Here is a 21,480-nt window from a genome sequence, read left to right on the forward strand (position 1 = left end):
GGTATCGCTTGATGTACCTCACTGTGCAGAGAGAGAACCAGGGATCGAGGAGAAGGTCCATAATGGAATGAACATGGTGCTGGGAGCAGCTCAAGTGCGCTCAGCCCCGATGCGGATCTGCCTGGGAACGGGCAGGAGCCCTGGCTGCCATCCGAAGGGCGCTGGGCGAGCTCCCTACCCACGAGGTGCTTGGGCATCTCGGTGCCAGGACCCGCAGCGCGGCCGGCGCAGGGAGCACCGTGCTCCACGGCAGAGCTGCCCTGTCCCGCTCGCCAGCAGACACTGGAGAGGGATGAGGCAGCAGAGCCAACCTGGGCCAGCTCTGCGGCAAGGGGGACCAGGGCACACACCAAATCTGCCTGTGTTTGTTCACAGGCCATAACTTTTTCCCATTGCCTACCAGGGAGCCAAACTGCCTGATCCTTGGCCAGTTTGTGGGGTGGAAGAGGTTGGGGCTGGAGTTTGCAGCCAGCAAGGTGTGAGGAATTGTGTCACCCTTCCCGCTTCGGAAACCTCCGTTGGAGCAGGAGATGCCTGCGAGGGGGACTGAGTGGGAGGAGGGTTTAACTTTACCCAAGATGTTGTGACACATTCAGGACAGAGGAAACACTCCCTTCCCTCAGTCCAGGTAGCGTCTGACTCAGAGACGCTGAGACCATTGGTCAGAATGGGCACTGGGCCCCGGGTGTCAGAAACAACTAGCGCCTGATGGACATCTCCTTCAACCCCTTCTGTCCTTGGCATGGGGTTGGATTAAGCTGGATACAGTGTAGTGGGCTAAAGAGGCAAGACGGCCATCGGGAGAACCTGGCCACCCCGGCCTGCTCTTGTGTGAGCTGGTGGCTTCTCAGGGTGGTCCCTGTGCACGAGCGGGGTTGTGTGCGAGTGCCACCGGGGCCACTGCTCTCGCTGCGCTCGCAGTGAGCAAGCCGGCCAGGAGAGAGGGGCCGGAGCACGTGGAGCGAGTCCTCGGCGCTCCCCAGGGCCGTGCTGCCGCCGTGGGCTCCGCGCGGGCCCTCAGGGAGCAGGGAGGATGCTCCGCGTCAGGCTGCGGCGGTCCGGGCTGCCTCTGCCCAGCGACGTTTCGCTCAGGGCCTCCGAATCCTGGTTCTGGCTGGAGATTTCCAGCTCCTCAGGGTCCTTCTTCTCGCTGTTCCTCACGGCAGCCTCCAGGGCCTTCTGCTTGCGGTAGAAGTGGGAAAACTTGTTGAAGATGATGGTGATGGGCAAGGCCACGACCAGGATCCCACCCAAAATGCAGCCCGAGGCTGCCAGCTTGCCGGCCACGGTGACGGGCACCACATCGCCGTAGCCCACGGTCGTCATGCTGACCGTCCCCCACCACCAGCAGGCCGGGATGGTGTCGAAGCCGACGTCCTCCTCCTTCTCAGCAGTGTAGGCCACGCCGGAGAAGACGGACACCCCCACAGCCAAGTAGAGCAGCAGGATCCCCACTTCCCTGTAGCTGTGCTGAAAGGCAAAGCAGAGGGACAGTCAGTGGGGCCAATGCCACCATCGGGGCAGGAAACGGGTGCGTAAAGCAGCCCCCCAACGCTGGGGCCCTGCCTTTGGCATTGGTGCTCCCAGCCCGGCATGTGCTCACGGGACACTGGGCATGGAGACCCCCCTGCACCCATGGGACAGCCCTGGCAATCAGCCTTTCCCTCTGCCTCCTCCTAGCAGCCCTTTCTCCACCCTCTTAATGCAGCCTGCGAGGAGGAGATTCCCAGGAGGGAAAGGAGCCCTGGGCTTCCCAGCAAAGCTTCCCAACACCAGCGCCTTTCCCCAGGACTCCAGCACTGCCTCTAGCTCCATCTTGGCTAATAACGTTCAAACACATTTTTGCTTTGCCTTGGCAGGTCCTCAGGAATCATCTAACAGGCAGCCTCGAAGCAAAGTGGTTGTGTTTTCTCGAGCCACGAGCGATGTGTGAGCACGGAGAGGATGTGTGTCCTTGCTGCAGGCTTGGCTCAAGCTGTAACCTGTGCTTTAGCCCGCAGTCCCCTGCGGTCCCCATGAGCCCCAGCTCGGTTGCTAAGGGTTGCCTGGCTCCTGCAGGAGCTCCCACCCGTGCTCTGTGCAGAAGGCAGCCAGGTGTCCTGGTCCCTCCTGCACTGGGACACCGTCTACCAGTCCAGAGACCCCCTGAGCTGTGCCAGGTCGCCTTGAATGCAGCTCCCTGCCCTCCTCTGTACACAGGATGCTCTTCAGACGTGCTCTTTCCTGGCTTGCACAGCCCCCCATGTCATGGTTTCTGTGCCGTTTTTCTGCATTCGGGCAGCATGTGGGCTTTTAATTGCTGGCATTTCTCTGTTAGCTTTAGCAAGGGGCTGAGCACACATGTTGCTGGGGTCATTGGTCCACCAGGCTGCTTGAGGGCTTCCTTCCCTTGCAGGGAGATGGGAGGACACACAGCTCAGCCCTACCTGCTCCTCTTACCCCCTCGAGCACCCTGCTGCCCACGTGCAAATTCCAAATTTCCTTTTCCTCCTCATTCGTGTGCCAAGGAGAGGTGCTGCTGTGGCCCAGCTCACGTGTGTCCAACGCGCACAGAGCAGGTGCAGCAACAGCCCCAAAACACCGTGCACTTCATCCTGGTCCCCATCGATCGATGGGGACAACACCATCGATCCACAATGATGGATGAGCAAGCAGGGGGTGGTTCTTTGGGGGAAAGTGTGTTTTTTTTTTTTTTTCCTAGAGAAACCACTCTGTCTGAGACAATTACATTTCCCTTCAGGTTTTGTTGCTTCTCTGTGGGATACTCCAAGCAATCGAAGCAGCCCCGACCATCAAATCAGCCTGCGATGCTTTGGTTTGGGACCCGTTAAAGAGCTCGGGGCTGCTGAGCTGCACTGGGGCCTCAGCCCCCATCTCCACTGGCTGCTACGTGCCCTGGGCTCATGGCTGTGCACCCGCTCCAAAGGGATCAAAGTGTGTTGCAAAGCTCCTCGAGGAGTCCCTGGATCCCATTTTCAAACTGAAATATATTCATTGCAACTTTTCTTTGATATTTTTTAATTTTTGAGCAAAATATAAGCACATGCTGGAAGACTGAGGGGGGAAAAAAAAAAAAAGTGGGCAAGTGGGGCCGGCAGCAGGTGAAGCTGGGAAGGTGACTGAGGGAGGACAAGCTGTGACTGGTCAGACCGTCATGGACCAGCTGTGGTGATGGAGCTAAATTAGCCCCAAATTCTGTCCCTGCCATGTGTCATACAAGATGTGTGCTAAGAGCTCTCAGTGCAGCAGAGATGGACATGGGGTAAAATCCAAATGATACCAAAATGGTGAATGGACTGGTGATTTCAGAGCCCAAAATATTCAGAGAGATGGAGATGCAGGGGAAGCAGAGAGGAAGCCAAAGGAGATGACCCTGAAGGAGAAGCCCTCCCCTGCTGAAGGCTTTATGGGAGACCTTATTATGACTAAAGAAAATGTTTGAGAAAAGCAAACAGCAAAAGATGTGGGGAAAGGAATTTCCATGGTCAAGACAAGAAATAAAGGAGGTGAATTTGCAGCAAGGAGTAAGAAATTATCTCATCCTGCTTCGCCACTATCACTGGTGTCTGCAAATGCCTGGTAGCAATTTCAGGTGAGGTCCTCGAGGAGGAGAGACAGTTCAAAGTCACTGAGTTTCAAGTATGTATCAGCTGGCCATGAAACAAGGACATCTATAGGTCCCAGACTGGGAGCAGCAGTCAGATTACCTTATGCATTTTTAAAGAGTATCCGTTTCGTCCCCGGGATGTGTTGGAGGGCAGAGGGGAGGGGAAATTCAAGCAGTTCGATAGCTGCTACTGCTCTGATTTACAAGCAGGGGCAGGGCCAGGGCTTGCGGCACACAGGCGGCTCCAGGAAGCTCCTGGCTGATCTTCAGACTGTGTTTGCTGCCTCTTAGCAGCCGTTTGTCCCCGAAACATGTGGTTTTCTCGTTGATGGAGACAAGCAGCCGCAGCTCTGCTTTCGGGGTGCGTTGGCCCAGCGAGCAGCCGGCTGCAGGGGCAGCAACCCCGGCCAAGCCCCGGTGAAACGGCCTCCCCAGTAGTCCCGACGTGCTTGGGGCTCACCCCACGTGAGGTCTAGGGCTGCTTTGTGGCCTCCCAGTTAATCAGAGTCTTTAAATTGGGAGCTTGGATAGTCAAACACAGGCTCCTTCCCCACCTTAGAGTGTGCCAGGCTTTTTCCTCCAACGCAACAGAAGCAAAATGCAGTGAAAGGGGCCCCGCTGGAGCCCTAGGGAGCTGGCCAGGGATAACAGAGTGGGGGCCAGCAGACCCCACTCTGGGGTGGCCACTGCTGATGCAATGAGGGCAGGGTGGCTTATTTGCTCTCTGGGGATGAGCAGCTCCTGCTCTGCTGATTTATTTGTGTGTTTAAGCCCGATGGGGGCAGATAGCAACTTCTGCAGATCTCAGTGAGGGGCTAAGTTGCTCGGTGCCTAACACTTATTGCCTGCCAGTGGGAGACAGGCATTAAACCTGAAGCTGGGAGGTCGAATAGCTATAACAGATGCCAGCACCCAGCAGGGAGGAGGAAGGGAGCGCAGCGCCGCACGGGCAGCCCCGCGGGGCTCAGAGCCGGCAGGAGCGGAGGCCGAAGAGCAACAGCCCCTGTCTGGGAAGCAGCTGGATGTGGCTTGCAGCAAATCCGTCCCCAGGGCTGCTCGTCCCCCGACAAGACCGCAAGGATGTGGGGGAAGCCTCTCATCGAATTAAATAGACCCTGGATCAAGCCCCCGGCAAGTGGAAGACCATTCCAAGTTTACGATGCACAAATGGCAGAAATCCCTCTGCTGTCTCCGTGGCAGGGGAGCGATTACGCCGCTCGCCACAGACCTCACTCCCACTTCCTGGCTGTTAACGGGTTTTATTCCTCCACTGCTGCTTTATGCACTTGCAGTAGGAAGTAAATTATGATTAACAAGATGTGGTAATTTATGTGCCCAGTAAATCACAACGCCAAGCTGCTGCGTCAGCTTCGTGTCTTCGCTCGTCCCCGTTTGCGGCTGGCTCTGGAGTCCCCGAGAAGCGACGCTTCCTATCGCGTCACTCGGTGAATCAGCGGCTCAGCAAAGGCCCAGAGCCAGGACACTCCTGGGTCCCGGATCTTGTTTGCTGCTTAATAACTTGCAAATGAGCCCAAGAGTCCCTGCCCTGCTGCACTGTGTCATCACCCTTAAATGGAGCATTGGGAGGGTGCAGGGAGCACTTCCCATGTGTACAATTTTATTTAAATTCTTCAGGCTGGTTTAAATGGGTCTAAGTGCTCTTTCCAAGGTGAATTTTCGGAAAGGAATCAGGTGCAGAAAGGACTTAAGGCTTCTTTCTTTTCAAACAGTGTCCCCAAGCCCACACTTGCAGCAGGCTTTAAGGATTTGGGCCCTTTCCCAGCTTTTCTGATGCCCTGTGGGACCTCCAGGGTAAATGCTGGCCTGAGAAGGTCCCGCTTCCCAGCAGGAGTCAGCAGAAGCCCTTTCCTGCTGCTCGTCCATGCCCCAGCCTGTCCCCGCGGCTCCTCTTTGCTGCCCGCTGTCCAGGCACACACAGTGTGTGAGTGCGGTGAGTTCTGGGGGACAGGGGGGAGCTCACAGCCCAGGTAGGGGCTGGCCTGTTTCTGGTGGGCAAACACCATCCACCCTGGGCACGAAGAGCCTGCCCAGCGCCCGCCTGCCGTGACCAGGGAGGGCTGCTTGGGTCCCTGGTGGCACAAGGCCTGGGTGAGGCGAGTCCCCGCGCAGGGCTGTGAATTCCTGTTCGCTCCGAGTCGGAGCATAACCCGGAGCACAGCCCTCATGAGGAGTGGTTGGGGTTATTTAGTCTGCAGAAGAGGAGGCTCAGGGAGACCTTATCGCTCTCTACACACACCTGAAAGGAGGTTGTAGTGAGGTGGGGTTCGGTCTCTTCTCCAAAATAACTGTGGATAGGGCAAGAGGAAATGGCCTCAAGTTGCACCAGAAGTTTGGGTTAGATATTAGGAAAAATTCTGCATGGAAAGAATAGTCAAGCACTGGAAGAGGCTGCTCTAGGAAGGGGTGGAGTCCCCATCTCTGGCAGTGTTCAAGAAACGAGTAGCTGAGCCACTTAGGGACATGGTTTAGCAGGCTCTTGGGGACATGGTTTAGCAGACATGGTGTTGAAGGGCTTACGGTTGGGCTCCATGATCCCGAAGGACTTTTCCAGCCATAATGATTCTCTAAGGAAGGCCGACGCAGTGCTCCTCAAGCTAGATTGGCTTAGCACATGCAAACCACCAGCCCAGCCCAGCACCCCGTCAAGCTGGTCAGACACCACCCAGGGCTTGTGGCTCCGCGACAACGTCCCCTTGCCAACCAAGAAATCCCTTTCTTGCCCAGCCACTAAGGGAGTAGGTAAGGACATTGACAGCTAATTTACCTTCAAGGTGGCCCCCAGCGACCTGAGTCCAGTGGAGTGCCGAGCCAGCTTCAGCACCCGGAATATCCGCATGAGCCGAAACACCTGCACAACCTTGCCCAGGTTGCCCAGCTCCGAGTCACTGCCCATGGTGACGTCCACCAAGAGGGTGAAGTAGAAGGGCAGCACGGAGACAATGTCAATCAGGTTCAGCGGGTGCTTGAAGAACTTCCTGGGGTTGGGTGAGAGCAGGAGGCGGGAAGACACCTCGAAGGTGAACCAGGAGATGCAGAAGTACTCCAGTTTGTGCAGGACGGGTTCATCTAGCACATTGCCGTTCTCGTCCACCTCCTGGTACTCGGGCATGCTGTGGATGCACATGGTCGCTATGGAAACCAGCACCACGCTGATGGACACGAAGCTGAAGAGTTTGCTGGGGATGGAGTAGCCGGGGTTCTCCATGGTGAGCCAGAGGCGCTTGCGCACGTTGCCGCAGCGCAGCGTGCTGTAGCGCAGCAGGTCGTGGTTGATGTCGGATATCTCATCAGGAGAGGTGTCCACGCTGCTGACCTCGCTCTCCTCATCCCAGTTGTGGTGGCGGCTCTCCAGCTTGCGCTCGTGGTAGCGGTAGCTGCAGCAAGAATCGAGGAAGAACTCGTTGATGCCCCAGTACTCAATCTCCTGGCAGAAGGAGAAGACGCACAGCTCCTCCATGACATGCAGCTTCCCCGTCTGGTAGAAGTGCAGCACGTAGAGGAAGAAGCCCGGGTTTCGGTCGAAGTAGAACTCCCTGGCGCTCACGTCGTAGTCATCGCAGAGCTGCAGGATGGACTCCTCCGAGTCACAGGAGAGCAAGCGGCCCAGGCGGGTGTCGGGGAACTTGGAGAGGGCGCTGGAGCTCAGCCTTCTCCTCAGACCCCCCACATTGATGTTGATAACGTCCTCCTCAAAGGCGGGACTCCAGTAATTTAAGGTCTTGTTGACCATGATCAGCAGAGCGGGTGTCAGTTCCACCTGCAGACAACACAGAGCAGAGCTGGAGGGACCGGCCCCTCTGGTGCCCCCCAGACACAGCCGCGCTACTGGGGAGCCACAGCCAAAAGACCCCGTGGTTTGGCCAAATCAAAGTGTTTTCGTGGAAGGTGCCAGTTGTGGGGGGAATTTCAGAGGGAGAAGCATCAAAACACTTCACCTGGCTGCTCTGTTTCATCCTGTGTGTTCTAGCATGTGAAACATTAGGATTATTTTTACAATATTGAAGCATGACAACAATGTGATTCAGAATCATTGGTGACTGAATTAAAAAATTGTACATTAGTAATGAAGAAAATAAATCAAAATTTTGATTTCTTGCCCGTTTCGGGTTCTTAAAAGTATCAGCACACTGGAGCTGCCTGTGCAGCTCAGGCTGCTTTTGCCAATGTAAAATGATCAGAGCATCAAGAAAACTATTCTCCCCCTTGAAGCATATTTACCCATTTCAGCTGGAGATTCAAAATAAAAAGGCAAATGCTCTATTTGTGATCTTTTACCGGACTTCTTTACCTCTCGTGTTTGCTAGGGTGAGTATTAGGACATAAGTGCCCTGTCGCTGCTCACCAAGGCTCCCTTGGAGCTTTCAACACGCCGGCTTCTGACCAGGGAAACCCTTCCCCTCTCCCTCTTGGGTCACCTGCTGGAGTTTTCCACCTTTCAGACAACAGAGGCAGAAGGAATAGGGAGAAGAGGCTGCAAGAACCACAGTGGCCGTGCTGGGATGATGCCAGAGGTCGATCCCAGTGACAGAGACAGGCTTCCCACTGCATATCCTGCTGCTTGGAAAAGCTCTGATTCCCGCAGGTACCCACTGCTCCTGGGGAGCAGAACCCTGCGTGGCCCTGTGACACAAAGGGTGAAGGGGGAAGATCCTGCGGATTCCCCTGGAGTCTGGGAATGCTGCTCAAAGCAGCAGCCTGGGCGCTACAGAGCTGGAGGAGGGACGGGCCCTGGGAGAAGCCTCCGAGCTTTAGGGGCTCCTCGTCTCTCTGCTCAAAAAGACTCAACTTTCCCAATGCTGGAGACAAAAGCCTAGGAGCGAGGGAGGCAGGGAACGCTCTGTTTCAGGGAGAGATGGGAATTGCTGCGACAGAGGAGCTTTTCCAGGGAAGACGTGCCTGCAGATGGGCTGGGATGACTAATCCAGGTTCCTTCCAGAAAGAGCTCGTGCGTGGGGGATGCGTGGGGGATCCCGCGTGACCCTGTGCGTCTGTCCTCAGCGCTCCCGAGCCTTCGTCGGGACAACGGGCAAAACACCACCAACATCCCACCAAACGGCTTGGAAACGGGTGGGCGAGTTTAGGGAACCACAACCGGGGAGCAGCAGGAGCCAGGGTGGAACCTCAGGAAACGGCACCGCTCGGACCTTCCCCGTCCTGCCGCGCGGAGCTGCCCGTGTCCCGCGGGATTCGCGGGTGGGTGTCGGAGCCCCGGGAATCCCTCCCCACGGCGCAGTGTGAGGGAAGGGCTGCGCTCCCTCCGGGGCTCCCTCTGATGCTCCTGCTTGATCAGAGAAATGATTTCTGCCCACAAACGCCTTTCATCTGCGAGCCTCGAGCAGCGGGTAACAGCGTGATCGCTCTTCCTTCGACTACTCGTGACAGGATGAGCTAAACTCACCCTTAAAACAAAGCCAAGGTGTAAACCAAACCTGGCACTATCTATCTCCACCGCCGGGTATCAAAGCATGTCCCTGACCTACGCCTGCAGGGAAATCCGGTGGAAAACAGAAGCTCACTCTGGGAAGGTTGCCTTTTTAAAAAAAAATCACCAATGGATAGAGAATACTAATGTGTCTGACTGAAGCAATGTGAATTTGCAAAAATTCTCTTTAGTTCAAAAAAAAAAAAAATCCTTCCTTTAGACATCCGAATCTTCGACTTCTTGGCTTCCAAAAATCTCCATAAAATATTGGGAAAAAAAGAAAACATAGATAGTGCTAGTCTGATAATTCTTGACATGTAATGTAAGCTGTTTTAAGGAAATACCCATCAGAATTACACAAGTTCAGCGTGAATGAAGCACTGGGTTTTCAAATGAATATGTATCTCATGGAGAAAAAAATCTCTGATCTATGCATCTGTGACAGTAAAAAATATATATAAATCCCAATCAAGCGTATTTGTAAGAAATGCTGGAAGAGTTTCCCTTGACAACGCATTTTTTTTCTTAAAGGCTTTCAAATGGAAGTTATGTATATTTATTCTTGCTGGCAGAGGGGACCCAGGGGAGTAGGAAGGAAGATGCTAATAGACATTCAAGGGAGGATGCAGCGAGTGCAGGGAGCAATGCACACGGGGGCTTTTCCGATCAGATACAATGGATTTAGATTAACAGCCCGAATAAAGAGCCCTGTACTTACAGCTCAGCGAGGCTTCCCAGTCCTGCGACTTCTCTCGAAGGAGCCGCTGGGAATGGGGAGGTAAGGAGGAAGCGCTTCCCCCGCTGCCCCAACCCCTTGTTGCGCTGGGGGGAAAGTCCTGCCGGGGGTGCCCGGGGGCTGGGGGGCGGACAAGGTCCCCAGGAGGGGACCAGGGGCTGGCTGAGGTCCCAGCTCCTGCGGGAGGTGACGTCCCCGCCGGGGTGGCGGGAGCAGGACTGGGGCTTTGCTGCCACACCAAAGCGCCGCTGCAGCGTCGCGTCCCCATCGCTGTGCGCCCCTGAGCCAGGCTGCCTGCAGGCAGCGGGATGTTCAGCACCCAGCCCTTCCCGGGGAGTTCCCTGGCCGGGGATTTCCCTGCTGGGAGCCGGGAAGGGGTCTTCCCGCCTCCACCGTTCTCCGCAGCAGGAGCATCGCTGCTGCCGCGCAGGGAAGCCCCGCAGCGCCCAGGGCTGGCAGCGCAGGGCCGGGGCTCCCCGCTCCCGCCGGGGGCACCCTGGGGTGCTGCCAGCTGCTCGGGAGTCTGCTCCGATCGGGCAGCTTCGCAAATGCAGCGGACGATGCGCTGCCCTGTGCCAGCCTCCCGCTCCCCGGTACACACAGGGGATACAGAGCCCTCCGGAGGGGACTCGCCACCCCCCGCCCTGCCACTGGCGGCTGCCGGGGCAGGAGCAGAGCGGGGATTCCTCAAGCCGCCCGCAGAGAGCTCGCCAAGAGCCTTCCTTGTCCCCGTTCACCCGGGCTGCCGCTGCCCCAGTCACGGCTCAGCCCCGCACGCTGCCGCTCCAGTCCCTGCTCCCCCAGGGTCCCTGGTCCCCGGTCCCCGCAGTGCCCGGGGTGCCGGTGCCCGGCCCTTTGGGATCCGGGCTGTGCCTGGGGATGCCGCTGCCCGCGCCCCGCAGCGCCGGTGCCGCCGCCGGTGCCCCCGGTGCCGCCGCTCACCTGCCTCGGCGCCGCCCCCGCCGCAGCGCGCGGAGCCTGCGGGAGCGGCGGCCTCCCCGGCTCGGAGCTCCCGCCCCGCAGGCAGCGCCGGGGCCGGGCGGCCGGGGCGGCTCGCGGGGCGGCGGGGGCGGCCGGGCCCCGGGGCCGCCCCCCGGCGCTGCCTCCCTCTCCCGCGGCGCCCCCCGCCCGCCCCCGCCGCGGGCGGCCCCGGGGCTCCGTGCGGGAGAAGCCCCGGGAAAGCCCATCCCGCCTGCCGGGAATCCCGGGCTCGGCCTCCGCTTCCGCACGGGATGCGACACAAGGACCGGTTCTGGGCTGGGCGGCCCCACAGATCCGCAGAGGCACCGATATTCCCGGCTGGAGCCCACTCTGCACTCCCGGGCGGACCCCTTGTCTTACCTGCTCGAAGCACCCTGAGCAGCCGCAGGGCTGGTGGGGGCAAAGGGAGGATGCAGGATGCTCCTGATGGGTGCTGGTCCCTCCGCTGCTGCCCTGAGCTCTGGGGCTGCACGGGACACGGGTCACGTTGCTCTTCGGGATGGTGGGGACCTCATTCTGCGCATCCGGGCTCAGCGGGACCCCAGTGTCAGCCCTCCTGTGGGCTGTGCAAGCCGTGTGCCACTGCCCTCATGCTCGCCATCCACGCAGCCCTGCTCCATCCGCCTCCTCGGGACGGCACCTTCACAAGGCAGTGGGGCCAAGCCCGGCCCAAGGGCATCCCTGCCCCTGGGAGCTCCCCGCTGCCACCTCAGAGGCTCCTCGGGAGAGGAGAGGCGGCCGAGTGTCCTGGCCGGGCGCGCGCTGCATTTCAGGTCAGTAGGTTGTCGCTGTCGCTCAGGGCCCTCCCTGCGCGGCCCGCGGACAAGTGCTCAAACTCTGCCACGAGACCAGGAGCAGTGTGAAGAGATGACAAAGGGAAAACCCGCGTGGGTGCAGACCGGAGCTGCATGTCAGCGCAGCAGCTGCTCATTGCTCCAGCAGCCAGCACGGAGCAGCTGGCGCCGGGCGCCGCTTCACGCCGGGCGCCGGGTTTCATCCGTCTCCTTCATTATCCCAGCGTGCGCGACCCGTCCCTGCAGGCGCTCACCCTCCTCCAAGGCTGCGCGTCGCCTTCTCCCAGCTCCGGCGGAGAGGAGCATCACGGCGCCCGCCTCCCGCCGCGCTGCGCGGGCACCGCGGGCCTCCATGTGCGCGGGGTGGTGCCGGGCGCTTGTTTACGCGGGCAGGAGAGCACGGAGGCAGGGGGGAGGGAAGCCTTGGAGCGAGGCCTCTGGAAAGGAAAACGCACCAGCAGGGAAAAAAAAGAACCAACTGAGGGAAATTCCTCCGCTCTGTGATGTGAAGCAAAAAAGGGCTTTTATTTTTACGGCAATTAGGGATGGAAGAGCATCCTTGGGAATGGCCAAATAAACAGATGCAGCTTTGTCTGAGCCGAGCGCTTTGCATGAGAGACGCGACGGCAGCTCCGTGCGGGGCTGAGCCCCGGCGGCGGGAGGCCGGCTGGCAGCGGGGCTGGCTCCCCAAAGCTGCTGTCGCTGACGTGCTGCGATCAGGGCACGTTTCGTATCGCCGTCTGCAAGCAGTTTTCTGCCAGCCATTTCAGCGGGCAGGAGGCTTGCCCTGGGATGCAGTGTGCAGGGGGGTGCTCTGCACCGAACGCTTTCCTTTCCGCTGTTTGCAGTGGGAAGTGAGGCCAGGAGTGTTGGGAAGTTGCATGGAGAGCAGGATTTCACCCTGAGCCGCTGCCCATCAGGCCTCCCATCTGCCACAGCTCATCTCCCAGCCGGAAAAGGAGACAGGGACTCATGTGGGACAGTTCCCGGAGGATCCTTGCATCCCTCCGTGTTTCCCTGCTGCAGCAGACGCTGCTGGGAAGCGGCGACGGGGAGGTTGGCTCATCCCCTGCACAGTGCTTGTTCTCACCAGCATCCTCCGAGAGGGGACTTCACTGCAGCACAAATGGTGCCTGCTGCGACTTTCCCCTTTACTGCACAGAGATGCAGAGAGGTAGATTCACCCTTCAGTCTATCAGAGCTTTTTGGCCCAGCTCCTCATATACCCCCCATGCCGGGGCAGGAGAGGAGACTCCCAGGCCAAGGTTGTTTCAGGGCAGAGCGCGGGACAAGGGCCATGGCAGCGCCGGCCGCTCTGCGCAGCCTCCCTCGTGCGCTCACTCACAGTGATGGGGAGGTGGGAGCAGGCAGAAAATGAGGTCAGCTGCAAATGCCATCTCTTCCTTTCATGACATCCCCTCTGCTCTGGTGCTGGCAGAAGGTCCCTCTCCTCCTCCCGGGGATGATGCCGGTGCCACGCGCAGCTCCACGCGCGGGGACGAGGGAAGGCGCCTCCGGGCTCCAGCAGCCTGGGAGCGATGGCAGGGCGAGTCTGAAGCCAGCAGCCATTTCAGCAACGCAGTGAGTCATCCGCCAAGCGCAGGCTCCTGTCGGCTCTGCTCCCTTCTTCTTTGGGCTTTTCTTTTTTTTTAATAGCTGATGGAGCAATAAATTAAAAAAGAGGGGAAGATATAAATGAATAGAGCATGTCTGCAGAGCTCCTTTAATTAAAAGAAAAAAATCTTAAAGTGCTTTTCAGACCCTTGGACATGTGTTTTGAAAGGCCAGAGCTGCTGGTATCTACCACGAGGGAGGTCAGGAGAGAATAGTCAGCACCAACGTGCTGGGAAGGCAGGGAACAGCCAACTGCGGCTGGTGTCTGCTGGATGCCGGGGCATGAACACAAAGAATTTATAGATATTTCTTTCTGGATGGAAAGCACTCAAAGCCCATCAGCTTCCAGCCTCCCTCAGCCAAGGCCCGTTCACCTGTGTGGGCACGGGACATGTTTTTGGGATGCTATCTGGAAGATGCAGCTCTCACCGCCAGGCACCTCTTGTGCCTGAAGTTTTCCTGAGAGCCAGGAAAGATAAATGAAGCTTCCTCCAGCTCGCTGGGGATTTTGGCTCACAGCTCAGCCCAGAAGCTGTAACAAGAAACATGAGAAAATCTGGAGAGTCTTAACACAGCGGTGGCTGTTTTTTATAGGCGTGAGGAACCTCTGGAGAAGGAGCAGGCAGATATTGCTGTGTGAAGGTGTAGTAAGCTGTCCAGCCTGTTTATTTCTAAGCACTGAATTCCTGCCCAGAGGGCATCTACGTCCCTGGAGGACACGCTCTGCCTTTGCAGGTCAAGCTTGTGCTGGCTTCAGCCTTGTGTTCTCCAGCCTCCTGCAGCCTCCCATGAGCTGTGTCCCCTCCGCCTGCTCCGTCCTGTCCCCGATGGGACCGAGCTCTGCTCCTCGACCCTCCGCACACAGCACATTCCGCACACTGGCTCCAGAGGCAGGTGACGAGGTCCGACAAGTTAGCAGAGAGCACTCGTCCTGTTCCCTGCCATCTGGCTTTGGTGCCGGAGCTATCCCAGGCACATTTAATTTACTAGTATAGACATAGCCACAGAGACTAATCGACTTACCCAAGCTCACACAGGCAGCCTGTCTCTGAATCTGGCTTCCTACCCCAGCATGGGCTCGCTATTTGCAGTCTCCTATAGGACAGAAATAGGTTAAGATGGAGGCAGAAATTTTATTGTTATTAAATCTTGCAATATTGCCATCAAATCATGCAAATAACCAAGGGCTCAGCCTGGCCTTTGTCTCTGCCCAGGCTCTGACAGCAGAAACTCCTCACTTTTCCCTTTACAAGCATGCACATCTGTGACAATGTTTGGAGGGAGTGTGTGGAGGTCCAGGACCCAGTTACAGGATGTTTGTCTGTGGTTGTTGCTAGACCCAATGTCCCTGGCACTGTCCTCTCCTCCTGCACCTCCCACCCCCAGGCTGGCTGCAGGTGGCAGAACCACAGAGAGAGCTCAAGAACCACCACATTTTTTGCTAATTTTTATTTTTCCCCTCACCGTTGGCCTCCCTTGTCCCCAAGGACTCGCCTCCCACCTCCAGGCTGTCCGCCCACGTTTGGCTGAGCTGTCAGCTTTGATCCATCTGGGAATTACCCTTGGCTTCCCGGCTCCCTAGGAGGACCCGAAGCAGGGCCAGTGGGCTGGAGCCCTAGAACCTCCTGAAAGGAGCCCATCCTGTGGCCACCCCTGCCCTTCGCAGGGCAGCCAGGTGCCACGTCCCTTCAGTGCCTTCCTCCCTTGCACCGGGGCAGCCTCCCCGTTCGCACCAACCTTCTCCACCTCTCCCTGCGGAGCGGTCCCCCTTGGTGGGTGCCTCAGGGCCACGTGCCCCGGCCCAGCGCTGCCCGCCACCCCAGGCAGCTCACACCAGGATCCCACCATGGGTCCGGGGCCACGCAGGGGCTCAGGCTGCTGCATCTCCGGGTGCAAACGATGAGCTGGGCTGAACTGGCTGTGGCTTTGCCGCTCTGCACAGAGAGAACAGCCGGGACGAGGGGCATGGGAGACCCACAGACACACGGGGAGACACACGGACGTGCTGACCCCCGAGGAGTGGCGCTGAGTCACGAGGCCCACACTGGCGTGGGACCCACTCGCCAGAAGGGTCCTTAGCAGAGAATGAGTCTGTCGTGATTCAGGGCTTGGTGACTCACTCCCCACACTGGGAAGGCTGCGGAGCTGGTGCTGAGCAAAACAGGGATGTTTAACAGCTTTTAGGCCTCTTCTTTCATATGCCTCCGCTACTGGATGGAGAATCGTTGGTGTTATCATTTCAAAGCCCAGAACTTACCGCGCCAGCTGGGGATTTTTCCTTTCTGTACAGCTGGCCGGGATGCTTGTTGCATATGTTGTTGTTCTAGTTCTTTACCAGGAGTCTTTGTTCTGAACAAGCTGCAAAGCGGCAGCTCAGGATGCTGAGACAGACCTAAGGGTGAGAGGTGGGTGACCGAGTCTGGCTGTTTGTGACAGTTCCAGACGCTTGTGCACAAGCTGCAGCCCCTGGGCTGCTCTACTGCCTTCTCCCACACAAGTCACCTGCTGAGGGCAGCCCTCCTGCTGCCTGACGTGGGGATCCGAGGCTGGTGCTGGGGCACAAGGAGGTGACACATCCACTCACCTCCTCTCTGAAGGCTTGGGACAAAGAAAGAGGCATTTGCATCCCAAAGAACTGTCTGGATTTGGGCAGTGGCATCTAGGTAGAAGCCCGATTTGACCTGCACCTGGGAGGAAGCTCACAGTGACATTTCAGAGAAACATTTTTCTATTTTTAGTGGTCACATTGCACAGAACCAAGTCATTAGCCAAGTCCCAGGCTGTCGCCCATTGGCCCAGCACAGTGCTGGAGATCAGGGCTAATGTGAAAAGCAGTTGTGCATTTCTGAGGATGCTCAGAGCAGCAGTGCAAGCCAGGCTTGTTAATACGATTGAATCACAGGAACTCCTGAAGCAGAAAGGTATTTGGGCAACAGCCCATTGCCTGCATTTGGGCTCTACTCATCCAGATTCTGACTACGTTGGGACTGGGATGTTTCTCTGATTTGCACCATATCTCTAGTTGTTGCTGTGTAGGTCCAAGCCTCATTTCTCCATTTGGGAGAGAACAGAGTACAATAGTCTGTAATGTGGTTCTGCTTTAGCCCATCTCTCCCTGATTAATGTGAGTCCCAGTTTAATGAATCATTCACAATGCTTTATTTAGTATAACGATTTCTGACATCCAGTGCTTGGGAATAGCATTTTGGGACGGACCATTTGCGACCAGTGAACTCCAGAAATAAAGAAGTGACGTTTGCCCGTCTGCGCCAGGAATGTGCAGAGCAGGAGGGAGATGGGAAAAGCACGAATGCCTCCATCGGAGGGAATCACAGGTTGCTCTCTAATTAGCTGAATGTGTAAAAGCTAAATATTGACATAGCTTTGTGGTTCCCTGTGTCTTGCCATCACATTGCATGTTATTAACCTACATAATTGCCAGGGAAAGGAGCATCTGTGTGTGCTTTGGCACAGCTAGGTCTGAAGAGAAAGGATCCCCCCTGTGCGATACAGCTGGCACTGATGGGGAATGGATGACTGCTGGGGAAGGGCCTTGCCCAAAGGAAGGGGAAACGACTTCCCCACTGCAGCTAGGTCCAGGCACCAGAAAGATCCAATCTCCTTCATGCTGGCTGTGTTCTTCTCCCACAAGTAGAGCCCTCCGGTCCCTTCCAGGGCTGTATGCTGCAGTGTGGCCCTGGGCTTAGGGACCTGGGGTGGGCAGGCACCCTGGTGCAGGTGATTTGTGGTGGTGGTTGGTTTGTGACCCTGGGTTTGCACAGAAGATCTGCCTGGATTGTGGATGGGGACATTGCTCAAATTTGGTGTATGAAGAGAGGCTGTTGCAAGGCATGAACCTCTGGGAGATGCTTGGCTTGCTGCTTTCCTTTCTGCAAGCTGCTTGATGTGAAAGCGTGCAAGCGGTCTGCAAGCCTTTGCCAATGTTGTTATCTGCATAAGGGCTGGGGTGCCTGGTTGCTTGGCTGAGCACATACATCAGCCTGTGGAGGGGCTGTGAGTCAGACCCGAGAGGAGCAGGGGGAGGCAGGGAGAATGTGTGGGCCAAGAGTGGGCAACCAGAGTCCCCAGCTTGAGTGCCACCAGCTTGGATGCAGAGGTTTTGCTTCTGGGCTTTGGTATCCACATTAAACCCCCTACGGTTTGAATTTTGCTGTGTTAGAGACTTGAAAGGGCTGAGCCTTGAAAGGAGATGGAGAACTCAGTGCTGCTTTCACAAACAAGCTGTCACCCGGCTGTGTGCAGCAGGCCAAGCTACAGGGCTCTGCTACAGAGACAGAGGCAAGTGCTGCCTGTGCTCCTGCTTCAGGGCAAGGCTCACCCCTTATTAGACCTCAGAGAAGCCACCCCGGGATTCATCCTGATTCCAGAGCTCCCCAGGAATCCTACACTCGCAGCTCAGGAGCATCCCAGTACTCCAAGCTTCCTTGTTTGCCGCTCTGCTGGTCCAGCAGATGAGAGTCAGGGAGGATTCCTGGTGGGATTGATGAGGGAGATGGAGCCAAGACCTGCAGCAAGGCACAGCTCTGCCTCCCCTTGCCACGAGCGTGGCCATCCCTGGGCATGCGGTGCCACTTCTGTGCCAGACCCAAGGGCTTTGTCGTGAGCTGCTTCTGAGCCCTGGCAGTGCTTCAGAGAGGAGGATAATCATGGTAGATTCCTCCAGCGATGTCCTGCAAAGTAGCTTTGGAGATGCAGCCCTGTCCCCTGCCAATCCTGCTGTCTTGGGCTCTCTGCCAAGCATGGGGACGTGCAGCTGGGGCAAGGTGCCAGCACCAGGCCCAGGAACAGCCCCCGCCACGGCGCTCTCCAAGGCTTCCTGTTGCTCTAATCCAGACCCTGCCTCCTGTTGCCAGCACTGGCATTCCTTGTCATTCCAGCGGGAGCTCTGCCTGGAACTCGCAGTGTCCTGGCTGTGTTTGGGGAGATGGGTGGTGGCTTTTGCACATGCTGTTCCTGGTTATTCCGTGTACTGTCCCTGCAGCAGCAGCAGCTCCCCTGGCTTCCACCCTGCCGAGTGCCAGCAGTGCAAAACTCTGTTCTCACCTGGGCCAGCACAGAGGGCAGCAGGCAGAGCATGAGCAAAGGCTCCTGTCACAACCTGCCATGCGGTGACAAGGGAGCATCGCTGTGTCCAAAAGCAAGGAAATGTCTTGCACCAGCTGAGGCTCTCTGGCAGCTCTGGTCTGGCTGTGACCACCCTCCTCCCCCAGCTGTGATGTGACTGTTCAGGAGAGGAGTCAGTTTTGTATGAGCCATCCCACACTGGAAGTGCAGGGTGAATTCATACATACATTGACCTTCAGCAGAGACAATGGTTCCTCTTTTTACAGGGGTATATCTATTTTATGATGAGGCCAGAGCAATATTGTCTTCTTTTCCCTTCTGAAATATTGCAGCTTCTCTGTGTGGAGGAGACCAGGGCTGTCCTTAGCATCCCAGCCAAGGAATCAGGACACTGGCTTTGACTGCCATAGGGATGCTCTCAGCCTGGGGATTTTTCTTTCTCCTCCGCATTTGATGTGATTGCTGCATCCTGTTGGAATGACAGGTTCCCACTTCTGGGCTGGGCTAGTTAAATAACCCTCCTTCTTCAAAGGTTTTGAAACCTATTAGTAATTCCTATCAGAATGGCTTGAATCCTCTCCTGAAAAGGTCTCACATCACTCCTGGGCAACAAACTGCTCTGCATTCAAGTCCTAATCTCCTGAGTCAGAGAATAAAATATGCAGGGAGAAAGCTTCAAGAAAGCCTCATACAGATGAGCAGGTAGGTGTGGGTATGCTGTGGGTGAGACCCCCTTTCTCAATCCTGTGCCCTGCTTCTCTCTCTTGGACTCAAGCACATTTTTCCATAGGGAACATGGATGCCGATGTCCTCCCCTCATGGAGGGGCAGAGTACAGAGCTGGGCTGAGTCTCCTCCATGCTTGCTGTGTTGGAGGCAGCTCTAGGCAAGTTAAACATCTCTTCTCAAGCCTTTCTTTCCCTATGAGGTCAATTCTGGCTTGTGCTAGGGCAGTTCTCAAATCACTAGATGTCCTGCTGCTCTTGCCCAGTGTCATCATGTGTTTGTGGTCTCTGCACTGTGGTAGCGAGACATGGAGGTGCCTCCCCAGGAGGAGATGGAGCCACTGACCTTTGGACACTTCCTTCGGCATCGCAGCTGGTGTCAGTCCAAGGGAAACTGGCCCCAAAACCTCCCAGATTGAGGTGAATAAGCTTGACCTGTTATGTGCATGCAAAAGAAATGCCAAAAGCACAGAGGCACCCTGCTCTGCAGCAGTGACATTGCAGTGACATGCCACGATGGGCATGTATTTATTGCCCTTGAGCTAGTCCTGGAGTGCAGCCTTCAACTATGTTCCAGCTTCAGACCTGGTGGTCTCTTCTCAGGGAAAAGTTCACTTATGGGAACTGTAAGGCCCACAGCATGGTGAAGCTCTTCTGTTTTTAGGTTGCTCTAGCCCTGTGGAGGTAGATGATGTGAGGAGGACTAGCATGGAAATGTCACATATTTGGCCCAGGACTTGCTACTCTTCCTGCTGTCTCCCTGCCATGTGCTTAGGAAGCAGAGAGGAGTTCCCTTCCCCATCAGCAACCCAGATAAAAGGGTTTTCAGTCAAGACATGCTGCTAGGAAGCCCATCTTGATGATGACGGCTACCTCCCTGGACCCACTGGAATATTGCCCTTATCTTTTTCATAGGAGGCAAAATGCCCACGTGGGTGTTAGCTGCAAGTGAGGGTACAGGCAAGTCTCATCCCTGTGAGCTGCAGCAAACAGGCCAGGTGCTGCTGAAGACCTACTGAATAGTGGTAGGGACTTGGGCACTGGAGAGAGGGTTTGTCAAGACAGCTCCAAAAAGCTATATGTGGCCAGTGCAGCACACACTTGCCATGGGCAAAGCTGGGCCATCTCCTGGCAGGAGGAAGCACTTCCCAAACCGTCTCCAGGGTCTCACTGAGATCCCAAGTCCTCAGACACAGATTTGCAGATGCTGCTGCCTTGCCCTTGTCCCCACAGAGGAGCTGCAGCGCTGGATGCAACCATCATCTGGCTGGGCTCTTTGGTGCCTTCAGTGCTACCAGCTGAGACGTGCCCTGTGCCTGCAGTTCTGTGCTTAATCAACCCAATTAGCAATTTAATCTTGTTAACAAACCAGGGTAATTGCAGCATTATTAAATCAACCAGCAGAATGGAAATGCCTGCTTAATAGCTGATAAGAGTGTGCCCTGACGGGGAGGAGGCAATGCTGTGATCTGCAGGACATGTAAGCAGGTTTGTCAGCCCTCAGCCTCCCCGCAAGCCTGCGCTACCAGAGGGACCGTGCAGACCCTGGGAGCTGCCCTGGGGCTGTGTTTTACATAGCATTTCTCGGGCAGTTTTGATGTGAGGAGACATCCCCTTGGTCACCATGGTGCTCGGAGGTGGTACCTGGCTGTGTGCTGGAACTTGGCAGAGCAGCTCCCACCCCATGTTCTTGCTGCATTTCCTTCCTCTGCTGCCACTGCAGAGCACTGCAAGTTGCCTCTTGGCCTCTTTCGGACTAAGCTAAATAGAGGGGTGGCCTCTCGTTTGTCTTGGTCACTGAATGGCTTCTGTGTGTCTTTGTTTGCTCTCCCCTGTTCCTCCAGCCTGGGGTGACCATGGATGATGTTGTTTGGGCCCATTGGCTCTCCCCAGCCTCTGGCAGGGAGGTTTCTGCATATGCCTTGGAGCAGATGAGATGCCATAGGCTTTAATCTGCTGCATCTCCAGGTGGTTTAAATATCTGACCAGTTTCAGCTAAAATGCAGTCAGGCTAGAAGGCAGGGGGTGTCCATTACCTCAGTGTAAAAACATCTTTCACCAGCTGCCTTTTAGTTAAACAGGCTGTTTCTGTGGGTTTCCCACTCCATAGGGGACACTATTTTCACTCGTAGCTTTTGTGGGCATTGCAGAAGTATGCAGAAAGGGCAGGGTTTGTCACCAAAATGGGGGAAACAGTAGAACAGCTCCATGCAGCATCTTAGCGTGAGGGATGCAGAAGGTCTCTTCCTTCCCGGGGACAGAAGCCAGCTGACCTGGGGAGCTTCCAAAACCGGTGATGCTCCTCCCTGCATTGCTGCTCCCTGCGAGTGCTTCATCCCCGCAGGGATGCCCAGCACAGGGCTCTGCTCAGCACCTCCCTGGCATGGGCCGAGGCAGCTGCTCGCACCCCGGCAGCACCAAGCTGATGTTGCGGTAGGATAAGCGACCGCCTCCCTGTTTCCTGCAGCTCGGGGGTCTCTCTCACTGCTCCCTGCC

At 56.6% G+C, this 21,480-nt stretch overlaps 1 protein-coding gene across 1 annotated transcript; it reads right to left on the reverse strand.

Moving 5' to 3' along the window:
* Positions 1-1,017: 1,017 nt before the first annotated feature.
* On the reverse strand, positions 1,018-10,784 carry KCNS1 (potassium voltage-gated channel modifier subfamily S member 1). The gene is made up of 3 exons (XM_088523614.1): positions 10,729-10,784; positions 6,393-7,385; positions 1,018-1,470 (listed from the first exon to the last, which is right to left on the reverse strand). Exons 2-3 carry the CDS (start codon positions 7,356-7,358, stop codon positions 1,018-1,020), a joined length of 1,419 nt encoding a protein of 472 aa, XP_088379740.1. The 5' UTR covers positions 7,359-7,385; positions 10,729-10,784.
* Positions 10,785-21,480: the final 10,696 nt, after the last annotated feature.

Source organism: Tinamus guttatus, unplaced genomic scaffold, assembly GCF_059628265.1.
Source record: "Tinamus guttatus ecotype Peru unplaced genomic scaffold, ASM5962826v1 Tinamus_guttatus_pri_ptg000194l, whole genome shotgun sequence".
NCBI classification, from domain to species: Eukaryota; Metazoa; Chordata; class Aves; order Tinamiformes; family Tinamidae; genus Tinamus; species Tinamus guttatus.

What these genes read in the sequence shown, in the direction of transcription:
- KCNS1 (XM_088523614.1), bottom strand. Translation starts at nt 7,358, where the DNA reads ATGGTCAACAAGACCTTAAATTACTGGAGTCCCGCCTTTGAGGAGGAC. An exon ending in CGCTGGGGGCCACCTTGAAG is followed by an intron (nt 1,471 to 6,392) that starts GTAAATTAGCTG and finishes TTTGCCTTTCAG; the next exon opens with CACAGCTACAGGGAAGTGGG.